At 54.1% G+C, this 10,319-nt stretch overlaps 2 protein-coding genes across 4 annotated transcripts; one reads left to right on the top strand and one right to left on the bottom strand.

The window, feature by feature from the left end:
• On the top strand, positions 1-7,809 carry Ppp2r5b (protein phosphatase 2 regulatory subunit B'beta). 3 transcript variants are annotated; one of them, XM_021638428.2, is made up of 14 exons: positions 1-369; positions 733-1,189; positions 1,844-2,040; positions 2,761-2,862; positions 3,010-3,102; positions 3,234-3,364; positions 4,371-4,430; positions 4,518-4,626; positions 4,964-5,017; positions 5,083-5,133; positions 5,244-5,363; positions 6,226-6,353; positions 6,546-6,647; positions 7,026-7,809. In XM_021638428.2, exons 2-14 carry the CDS (start codon positions 991-993, stop codon positions 7,171-7,173), a joined length of 1,494 nt encoding a protein of 497 aa, XP_021494103.1. In that variant the 5' UTR covers positions 1-369; positions 733-990; the 3' UTR covers positions 7,174-7,809. The 3 variants fall into 3 exon arrangements, with proteins under 3 accessions (XP_021494103.1, XP_021494104.1, XP_060241056.1); XM_021638429.2 differs by having other exon boundaries at positions 643-1,189; XM_060385073.1 differs by lacking the exon at positions 4,964-5,017.
• Positions 7,810-7,856: 47 nt separating this feature from the next.
• On the bottom strand, positions 7,857-8,768 carry Gpha2 (glycoprotein hormone subunit alpha 2). The gene is made up of 3 exons (XM_021638431.2): positions 8,491-8,768; positions 8,183-8,367; positions 7,857-8,080 (listed from the first exon to the last, which is right to left on the bottom strand). Exons 1-3 carry the CDS (start codon positions 8,588-8,590, stop codon positions 7,979-7,981), a joined length of 387 nt encoding a protein of 128 aa, XP_021494106.1. The 5' UTR covers positions 8,591-8,768; the 3' UTR covers positions 7,857-7,978.
• Positions 8,769-10,319: the final 1,551 nt, after the last annotated feature.

Below are 10,319 nucleotides of genomic sequence, written 5' to 3'. Positions count from 1 at the left end.
AGGTGCGGGCCAGAAGGGGGGGGGGGAGGTGACTTGATGTCATCCTGAGCAGCTGGGCGTCGGGTGCCGGTGCGCAGCGAGCCGGGGTTCCCGCTGCGCCGCACCGCGCGGATCTGAGTCCCAAGATAGCTGCCTAGGGGTCGCGTGCTGCCAGAACCCAGACCGGAGCCCGCCCAGCGCCCGGCCCCTTCTGGGGCTGAGCTGGGGGCATGCTCCAGCACCCCCAGTGCCCGGGAGCGAACCCAGGAGCGCCGCCGCCCAGCCCCAGCGCCCCGAGCGGCGGGACCGCCGCTAAGGACCCTTGAACTGCTGCCCCCTCCTCCGAAGCAACCTATAGGGGTCGGTGACCAAAGTCTGGGTTTCCGAGAAGTGAGTGTGTACCCCAGTAACACCATAAGGTTTGGAGACCAGGAAGGAGCGGGATGTGGAGAGGGATGCTAGGGTCTGAAAGAGGGTGCATGGGAACCGGATCCTTATTTATGTGAGTGCATTAGTGGAGCAGGAAAGTCCCACAGCTGAAGAGCGGGGGATGCTACACAGAGTCCCCATCCTGAGTAGAAGCCCTAGGCCGTATTTGGGGAGGGGCTACATTAGAGCTTGGGTCTGGAAGAAGGGAGGGACATGATTTCACCCTTGTTTTAGCCAGGGGATGCGGGAAAAGTGAGCGAGTAGCTGCAGCACCAACCTGCTCTCTGTGTCTCTCCTGCTGACCTTTCTAACCTGACTCCTCAGAAGAGCCAGCGTGGGAACCCTGACTGGACTCTTCTGGACCCCCAGGAAAGACTTGCGCCATTGCCTTTCTACCTTGCCTGCCCCCCCAGGACTGGGCAGTTGCCAGAGGCCCTGGGGGGGGTCAGGACTGTGGTTGTGCCCACCCCCCAGCATGCTGGTCAGGATGGGTCCCAGTTAATGTGTGTGGCCTCATTCAGCTTACTCCAGGCCCACAAGGAGCCCCCCGGGCTCTGAAAGGTTGACGCGTGTCCACTGGCCATGGAGACAAAATTGCCCCCTGCGAGTACCCCCACAAGCCCCTCCTCCCCAGGGCTGTCTCCAGTGCCACCACCGGACAAGGTGGATGGCTTCTCCCGCCGGTCCCTCCGCAGAGCCAGGCCCCGGCGCTCACACAGCTCTTCTCAGTTCCGCTATCAGAGCAACCAGCAAGAGCTCACTCCACTGCCTCTGCTCAAAGGTGAGCTGTTGCCGCCAGGGTACACCAGGCCAGGAAGAAGCACGGTGGGGGAGGACCAGGGAGAAGCAGCTGCCAGGTAGTTTGTATACCCTTTTAGGTTAGGGACTCCATTGGAACCGACCCCCAGTCTCCAGTCCTTTGCTGACGCATGGCCTGACTGGCCTGTCATCTCTGGAGGTGGGGCATCTGGAAATGGTGCCAGGGGCAGACAAGGGCCAAGGGTGGGGCACACAGCCTAGGTTTCAGGAGGCTACTATCAGCCCAACCAGCTGCCCAGCTCCTGGGGCAGGTGCTTGGCATGATTCCCTATGATTATCACATACCCCTAACTTCACTCCTGCCCTGCTTTCTACTGCTCATAGATCCATGTGCAGAGGGAGGTAGTGGCTGCTGGGGAAAGCCGGTGTGTGTGTGTGTGTGTGTGTGTTTGTGTGCTTGCATATCCAGAGTTTGTGATCTTGCTTTAAAGTCATGGGGTCTCTGATCCTGGATTAGAGGACCACCTTCCTAGACCCAGACTCCCAGGAGTGAAGAATGGGACTCAAATTTTTTGCTAGTTGAAGCTTCCTGGAAAGTCAGCCTGAGGGAGGAGATCCACACCTGTCCAGAGCCCTGGCAGCCGTGGTCCAGGCTGTCTCTCTGTCCCTATCCCAGATGTGCCAGCCTCTGAGTTGCATGACTTGCTGAGCCGGAAACTGGCCCAATGTGGGGTGATGTTTGACTTCTTGGACTGTGTGGCCGACCTCAAAGGAAAGGAGGTGAAGCGTGCAGCCCTCAATGAGCTGGTGGAATGTGTGGGGAGCACCCGGGGTGTTCTCATCGAGCCTGTCTACCCAGACATCATCCGCATGGTAAGCACTGCGCCCAGCCTCAGCGGGCAGGGATTCTACCAGCCTACGGCTAGGACCCCTGTGGGAAGAATTAATGTAGACTGCAGCGTGGCCTCAGATGCTTTCATCTTCACTGAGCCCCACTGTTGCCCGTCACCCACTCAGGATTTCCTCGCCCTATTGTCCCTGCACCTGTGTGAGCTGGGCCTCGGGTATCTGTCCTCCAAGCCATTTGTCTTCTGTGGTCTGACTCAGGCATGGGCTATTCTATGAAACCCTCTCTCAAAGTCCGACCAGGAACTCTTTGGCCCTGAATGCCTGGGGATTTCACTGTTTTCAACCTTACCATCACCACTGAATCATATCCACCTAGGGATGTGTCAAGACACCCTTTGGTCTCTAGCTCCTATTTTAGGGCTTGCATGAACTTGGGTGTTTAGGTGAAGATTGTCCAGAGGAGTGAGTTGCTTGCTGGGTAGGTCAGTCCAGGAGAAATGGATGAGAAAAATGGCTGGTGGTAAAACTCAGTGCAAGGCCTTAGGCTCAAGCCTTATGGACTCCGTGTACTTAAAAAGTGATCATCCTGGTGTTGCATGCCACTAGTCCTAGCTACTTAGGAGGCTGTGTCAGGAGGGTCACAAGGTCACTGCCTGCCTCGGATAGAGAGATCTTTGAGAGTTCATTCCCAAGACTTCTGCTTTCATGGTCTCATCTTTAAAGAACTCTCCCTTTCCCCTCTAGATATCAGTAAATATCTTCAGGACCCTGCCACCGAGTGAGAACCCTGAATTTGACCCTGAAGAGGATGAGCCCAACCTTGAGCCTTCGTGGCCACATCTACAGGTGTGATGGGTGTGGGAGCAGGGTCTGCATTTCAGAGTAGATTGGAGGGCTGGGGAAGAGCCTGGCTGTTGAAATGAGAGCCGCAGGGTAAGGGAAGTGGGCCAGGCTGTAACTAAACTCACCTTTTGGTCTGTCTCTCATCCCCAGCTGGTATATGAGTTTTTCCTACGTTTCTTGGAGAGTCCAGATTTCCAGCCCTCTGTGGCCAAGAGATATGTGGATCAAAAGTTTGTCCTGATGGTGACTTGGGGAGCCCAGGCTGGGTGGGACCATACCGCAGGCACAGGCTACCTGAGGGACATGGGGATAGGATAGGAAAAAACAGGGGTTGACATCTCACCTCATCTTACCCCAACCCTGGGTTCCTACAGCTCCTGGAGCTATTTGACAGTGAGGACCCCCGGGAACGTGAGTACCTCAAGACCATCTTGCATCGGGTATACGGCAAGTTCCTGGGTCTCCGAGCCTACATCCGCAAACAGTGCAACCACATCTTCCTCCGGTGAGTGCCTGCTCCCTGCCCAGCAGAGACCTGGGAGGGAGGCAGAGAGGGAGGGAGGGAGGGACCTGCTGTATGTTTATCAGGTTCTGTCTCTGTGTGAAGTCAGCAGGGAAGGAGATTCATTTCCATTTTACAGATTAGAAAATAGAGACCAAGTGACAACGATACGGGAAAAGAGGCCAATTAAGTAGAGGGAGGAGGGCAGCTCAGTGGACCATAGGCTCTAGATCTTCTGATCCTTATCAGCCTGGCCTGTAATGACCCCCAAGTAATTCTTTCTACAAACAAGTACTGAGCACCATACTCCCTGGACACAGGGAGCCCCTGACCTTGTGGTTGAGCCCATGGTTGTGTATCTGAATTTGGCTTCAGTGTTTGGGTAAACTTAGGCAAGTCCTTGAAGTGGGCAAACTACCTGTGCCAGATGAAGCCAGATGGGCCTCCAAAGCACCTGGTGCAGCTCCTGGCCTGAGGTGGGGCCTCTGAAATATTAGCTGTTGTTTCTAGTGATAAAAACAGAGAAGCTGTGACCCATGCTCTCCGGGAGCTCATAGTCCAGCAGCTCCCCACTCATTAACTCTGAGGCAAGCAGCCTTTAGCTGTAGTCTCGCCTTCATCTCTAATGGCTTCCATAGGCCCCGCCTCCCAGGGGGATTGGGAGAATTACAGTGCAGGGTGGAGGTGTTTCTCCTTTGGGTTGACTACATGAAAGTTGTAGGTCTTAGGTTGGGTGCCTTCTGGCTGGCTGGGCATCAGGTAGTGAGTGCTAGGGGCCTGAAGAAATGAGCTAGGGCTGTCTCATGGAAGAGAGGCTGAGCTGGAGCACAGTGTCAGAGATGGCTGAGCTAGGAAATACATTTTGCAGGTGCATGTGGACTCAGAGGGACCTGGTTTGGGGCACCAGGAAGGGAACACTCCTGTGGGTTGGGGAAAGTTGGACAGCTACGTGGGGTGGCTGGCCCTGTCCCAGTGTTCCCACCCTCCAGATTCCTCTCTTCTACTGCAGGTTCATCTATGAGCTGGAGCACTTCAATGGTGTGGCTGAGCTGTTGGAGATCTTAGGAAGGTGATTCTGAGCTGGAGCTGGGCTTTCTGGTGGGGGAGGCTGGGGGCCTGATTGACTGAACTCTGCTTCTTTCTGCCCACTCCGAAGCATCATCAACGGCTTCGCCCTGCCCCTGAAGACTGAGCACAAGCAGTTCCTGGTCCGAGTCCTGATCCCCTTGCACTCTGTCAAGTCACTATCTGTTTTTCATGCCCAGGTGAGCCCCAGGCCTGGCTCTGCAGCAGCAGCTGCTGCTGATACTCAGGGCTGTCTGTGGGGCCAGGAAGTCAGACTGACTCTCTCTGGATCCTATCTTATTCCTGAGACTCTACTAATTCAGTCTCCTCTACTGAGAGCTGACCTCAGACACTAGCTCTGTGCCTCTCCAGCACTGAGAGCTTTTAAGTCCAAAGCAGCAGTAAGTGCTCAGTAAACAAGAGTGTGAAGGCAGTAATGAGCGGATGCCTGGCACGCTGTCCGCTGTCCTGGGCAGCTAGTTCTTGGCTCCTGGCCCTTCCTGACCTTGGCTCCTTCTTTCCACCCTGGTCCTGCAGCTGGCATACTGTGTGGTGCAGTTCCTGGAGAAGGATGCCACCTTGACAGAGCATGTGAGTACCTTGGAGGGAAGGTGGGCCCCTAACTGTGCTGGTCTGACTCCTCTTCCACCCTACAGGTGATCCGGGGGCTTCTCAAATACTGGCCTAAAACCTGCACCCAGAAAGAGGTATGAAGGGCTCTCATATCCTTGGCAGTGGGTGGGAGGGCTTAGCTTCCAGAAGTCGAGCAGGTGTGTGCTTTAGGGGACTGTGAGCTGCTGCCCTGCCCCCTCCCCAGGTGATGTTCCTGGGGGAGATGGAAGAGATTCTTGATGTCATCGAGCCCTCCCAGTTTGTGAAGATCCAGGAGCCCCTCTTCAAGCAGGTGGCTCGCTGTGTCTCCAGTCCCCATTTCCAGGTATGTGACAAAGGCAGGTGGGGTCAGGACACTTCCCAGGGGTCAGCCTGGGAAGGTTTCTCAGTTGCCTAAAATAGCCCCATCTCCCCTCAGATTCTCTTCCAGCCCTCGGCCTGATAATAGGGAGATGCGGGCTTTAGGGTCAGGAGACCTAGGGTCAGATCTCAGCTCTGTATTCTACTGGCTGAGAGGCCTTGGAAAAAAATCACCGATCTGAGTCTAAGTGGGTTTTCTTGACTATAAAATGGGTCAGCAATAGTCTCTTCATAAAGTAATGACTGGAACAAGGGCTCAGAGTTGTAAACACATCAAGGAAACTGGGCCAGAGTGGGCTGCAGAACTGTTAGCCATTTTTTTTGTTTTTTCCTTTTCTTGGTAACATTAGACTTCATTGGTCCCACTTTCTGGCCAGAAGGCTCAGTTCCCTGTGCTAGTCTATACTCACTCCCATTCTTGAGAACCAAAACCTGGTGGAAGTTAGTTCTTCCTCATGATGGCTTTGGTATTTCACTTTTAAAACACCTTGAAGTTCAGGAACTTATTTCATTCTGACAACAGATGGTAGAGATGGGTATTCTTAGCCCCATTCACACAGCAAGGAGCTGAAGCTGAGAAGCTCGCTGCTTCACCAAGGCCACACACATGCAGTGGGCTCTGGAGGAGTCAGGACTGCCCGTGCTGATTGTAAAGCCAGTGTTCTTTCCTCTCCTCCATTTGCTTTCTCCAGTGCAACAAATAGGCCCTCAAGATGGGGTGTGCAGATCACGGGAATCTGCACACCCCATTTTGGGGAAGGGTGAAAAGCAGACCTGGCGCACCCAAAAGCCACTACGAGGCCTTCTGTACTCCCTTGCCCGCCCAGGTTGCAGAGCGGGCTCTGTATTTCTGGAACAATGAGTACATCCTGAGCCTCATTGAGGACAACTGCCACACTGTGCTGCCTGCGGTATTTGGGACCCTCTACCAAGTGTCCAAGGAGCACTGGAATCAGTGAGTGCCCAAGCTTTGTCCAACTCTTGAAGACAGACACAGCTAGTCCAGTTCCTGGGGTCACTCCTAGTTGGACAAAGAGCAAATGTCAGGATGTCAAGGGAGTTAAAAGAGCAGGGAAATGGGCAGTGTTCAGGGACAAGTCGAATGGTGTTTCATTAATGTCCTCACACCTCTCCTTGATTATGCCAGAACCATCGTATCCCTGATCTACAATGTGCTCAAGACTTTCATGGAGATGAATGGAAAGCTGTTTGATGAGCTTACTGCCTCCTACAAGCTGGAGAAACAGCAGTGAGTACTGAGTAGGAGGCTAGCCACTGGGGAGGGACAGAGCAGTAAGAAGGAGTCAGACCCTCAGGCTCCAGGGAGTGTGAGAAGGACTCATCCTGGGATGGCCAGCCTCACCCTTTGTTTCCAGCAGTGGATTGGAGCTGTCCTGTGCGGGTGCAGCTGCCCACTGCATCCCCAGCCATTATATTCACCCCCACTGACTGCTAGGATTCCCCTGTACCTCAGTCAAGCAGCTCACAGTCCAGTGCTGCTTCTCCTTTCTCTCCTCACCTCTCTTCTAAGCTGAGGGTTCTTAGTCACTTTACATGGGGTGATAGCGAGGGTGGTTAGACTGCTGGTAGCCGGAAGAGGAAGAGCTGCCTTACCATCTTTCCCCAGGGAGCAGCAGAAGGCCCAGGAGCGTCAGGAGCTATGGCGAGGCTTGGAGGAGCTACGGCTACGCCGGCTACAGGGGACCCAAGGGGCCAAGGAAGCCCCTGTCCTGCAGCCTACACCCCAGGTGGCTGCCAGTGGGGGTCAGAGCTAGACAAATCTAGAAAGGGAGATGTTAACCCAGAGCTATCAGCCCCTCCATCCCTTCTGCCCAGGGGCCCAGTGAGGCCCATGCCTCCCTGTGGCCTTGCCAGAATGGCTCTAGGATTCCCTGTCAGCCCCACGGAACAGCTATCATGGGGGAGGGGGCACACAAGGCAAGGGTGGTAGTCTTGGCGGCAGAACTCAGGCCTTTTTGGCATTCTGGCAAGACTAGACTAGGGCAAGTATGCGACTGGGAAGCTGCCATCAGGGATCCTCCCCTGCCCTACACAGCTGGGCTCCAGGCTGCAGCTGGACTCTTACCCCTGCTCCTGGCCTGGGGCATGGATACACAGCACCTGGTTTGGCCTGCCTCAGCCTGGCCAGGGCCTTCTTCATCCTCACAATGGGGCACAGTCTATTTATTTTGCCCAGCTTACCCTCAACAAGACACTGTCCAGGGACATCCTTCTCTCCTCTCCTTTGCCCTGTACTTCCTTTTCCCCTTTTTATTTATTGGGCAGGGGGAGGGGTGAGGGCACAGGCAAGAAGAGATTCATGTTGTCCTGGGGTGAGGGGGGGGTCACAGTAATCATGGTCTGCCCCCTTCACCTGGCTGGGGGCAGATTTAATAAAGAGTGAAACTCAAGCATTGCTTGCTTTATTGAGGACAAGAGTGAAGGAAAGCATGGCAGTGAGACTGCTCAGAAGGCCAGGTAGAAGGAGGTGGAACCCAATCTTCACAGACTCTAGAGAGGGTCAGAGCTGAAGCAGAACCCTCATTCAATGGCAGCACTGGAGCCTGAGCCCTTCAAGGACTAGTAGCGGGAGAGACGGCACATATCACACTGGCAGGCCCTGGCGGTGAAGATCTCAAGCTCCCCACGCTGGTCCCCCACACAGTGCAGCCTCACCCTCACCTGTTGGAGGAGGGACCTGAGTTTGTTCCCATTCTTCCCCCCCTGGATCCCTTCCCTCCCTTCACCCCTCCCTCATGTCCCCATCAGGTTCAGGCCCCTCACCTTTTTCAGACTGCTGATGGTGCAGCACTGAGAGACAGAGGTGATGTTGTGCCGATAGCCACTAGCCACCAGCACAGAGTACCGAGAAGGGAAGGCACTAGACTCACAGTGTCCTACACACGCCTGTGCCACATGGGAGCCCTGGCAGGTGCCATGGCGGTCACTTCGCACTGTCACGTTGAAGGCTGGGGAAGAGACAAGAATGCAGCCTGTGAAGGCTGCTGGCTGGGCTTACCTGTGCTTCTGGTCAGCTCAGTGGGAAACCTCTGCTCTCGCTCTTAGTCCACTCTCCTAGCGAAGTTACTTACGGTGCAAGTGGCAGCCTGGGATGGCTGGCTCCCGATCCTGGCCTTCAGTGACGGCCAGGCCCAGCAGGCAGAGGAACAGGACTCGTGGTGCCATGGGCATCTGAAAAGAAGTGGGTGGGAGGGGGAGGTCTTTGAAGATGTGCCCCTCCACCAGCAAGCCAGGCTACTTGGTCTTCTTGCTTGGTGAGGTGTGCCTGGGTGGTGCTGTCTATGCTCTCTGCCTTGAGCAGGAATGTGTGGGTTATTTGCCTCCCTGCCTAGGTTACTCTGGATGGAACTTTTGTGGTGTTCTTCTGAGCAGACTTTCCCTTGGAATGTCCCTCACCATCTGGGGCACAAACCTCTTCCCCTATCCATGTGCCACTTTGGCTGGCAAGGCCCTGGCCCACCACCCTCCTGCCCTCCCCAGCTCCACCTGCTCTCCTGTTCCAGCAGCTTACCAGTCTGCAGGAACAGAGGGCTGTAGACTCCCAGTGCCTCCTGCTGGTTTCCAAACTGGTGCTGTCTCTCCAGGCTTTTAAGAGTGGTGTTTCAGAGCCACGCCTTCCTAGATATCAGTTTTCAGGCCCCTCCTAGCCTGAAGCCTGCAGCATAGTCCCACCTGGAGATCAGACCTGAGATTTCTTGAGAGCAGCCTGTGCTGACATTTCCCTTTCCCAGAAGGCTGTCTAGCATTGAATACTGGAAGGGAGTGAGGCAAGCCCCGGAGTGCTCCTGTGTGACACATGTACAGCTGGATTCTTTTCACACTCTGTGAGCTTTCCTGATCTAAAAACTACTGCCCTCGGTGCTATTGCTTATCTGCCTTTTAGTAATTGCAAAGGAATGGGATTGAAAAATGACTTTTCTCTTAAAAGATAATCTCATGCATCCTAGAGGCAACCTTGAACTTCTGATCCTCCTGCTTCTACCTCCCAAGTTCTAAAATCACAGGCAAGAGCTACCATATCCAGTTTCTGCTCTTTTGGGGTCAAGTCAAGGGCCTTGTGCATGCTAGGGAGACACTCCACCAACGCAGATACATCCCAGCCCAAGAACAAGAGCCTCTTGTTCAAGGGGCACCCCACTAATGAGGACACCTAAGCTGTGCTTGACGGTAGACTAGGAGTAGGTCTGTTTAGGTCTTCCAGGTCCTGGGAATGCTTTCTCATCATGTGGCCAGCTGCAGAGAGGAATTCTTAGCTAGAAAGTCTCCCTGATTCCTGGAATAACAGGGATCAGTCTCCATCTAAGCAGAACTGGACTACAACCTCAGTAAATCTGTGAGTCCAGTTCTGGCTCGACAGGAAAGGTTACCCACTGAAAGTTATGTTCAGATATCCTATTATGTATCTGTGGTGCTAACTGACACCTGGAACAAGAATGTGACATGTTGAGGGCTATGGATGTGGTTGAGTGGCAGTAGCAGCTTAAGGTTCTGGGTTCATCCATTTTTAGTACCATTAAAAACAAACAAACAAATCAGTAACAAAAACCTTAGTCAAGGTTAGCTGGAAGTTGGAGAAGGGCCCAGACCAGAAGGTCTATGGTGACAACAGGCAGCCTCTTAGACCGTGACCACTACAAGAGTAGGGTAGTTCACAGCTGCCAGAGCTCAAGGGTTCCTCAAAGCTCTTCAAATCCTGCCTCCTGTTTTCCAGATGAGAAAAAAGTGCCACCAAGGTCTTTGGGTTAGATGATTCCAGTCAATAGGGGCACTCAGATCTCCACACTTTGGAGCTGTGCCCTTCAGCAGCAGCTGTCAGTCAAGTCATGCTTGGGATTGTAGGACAGAAGTAGGAAACAGGATTTGGGAGAATCTGGTAGTGCCCACGTCGCTAACACGCCCA

The sequence above is a fragment of the Meriones unguiculatus genome, chromosome 1 (genome assembly GCF_030254825.1).
Source record: "Meriones unguiculatus strain TT.TT164.6M chromosome 1, Bangor_MerUng_6.1, whole genome shotgun sequence".
NCBI lineage: Eukaryota > Metazoa > Chordata > Mammalia > Rodentia > Muridae > Meriones > Meriones unguiculatus.
The sequence above is the reverse complement of the archived record's forward strand: the minus strand, read 5'-3'. Positions and strand labels throughout refer to the sequence as shown.

What these genes read in the sequence shown, in the direction of transcription:
- Ppp2r5b (XM_021638428.2), top strand. Translation starts at nt 991, where the DNA reads ATGGAGACAAAATTGCCCCCTGCGAGTACCCCCACAAGCCCCTCCTCC. An exon ending in CTGTTGGAGATCTTAGGAAG is followed by an intron (nt 4,431 to 4,517) that starts GTGATTCTGAGC and finishes CCCACTCCGAAG; the next exon opens with CATCATCAACGGCTTCGCCC. An exon ending in TCTCCAGTCCCCATTTCCAG is followed by an intron (nt 5,364 to 6,225) that starts GTATGTGACAAA and finishes TTGCCCGCCCAG; the next exon opens with GTTGCAGAGCGGGCTCTGTA.
- Gpha2 (XM_021638431.2), bottom strand. Translation starts at nt 8,590, where the DNA reads ATGCCCATGGCACCACGAGTCCTGTTCCTCTGCCTGCTGGGCCTGGCC. An exon ending in CCCAGGCTGCCACTTGCACC is followed by an intron (nt 8,368 to 8,490) that starts GTAAGTAACTTC and finishes TCTCTTCCCCAG; the next exon opens with CCTTCAACGTGACAGTGCGA. An exon ending in CCATCAGCAGTCTGAAAAAG is followed by an intron (nt 8,081 to 8,182) that starts GTGAGGGGCCTG and finishes CTCCTCCAACAG; the next exon opens with GTGAGGGTGAGGCTGCACTG.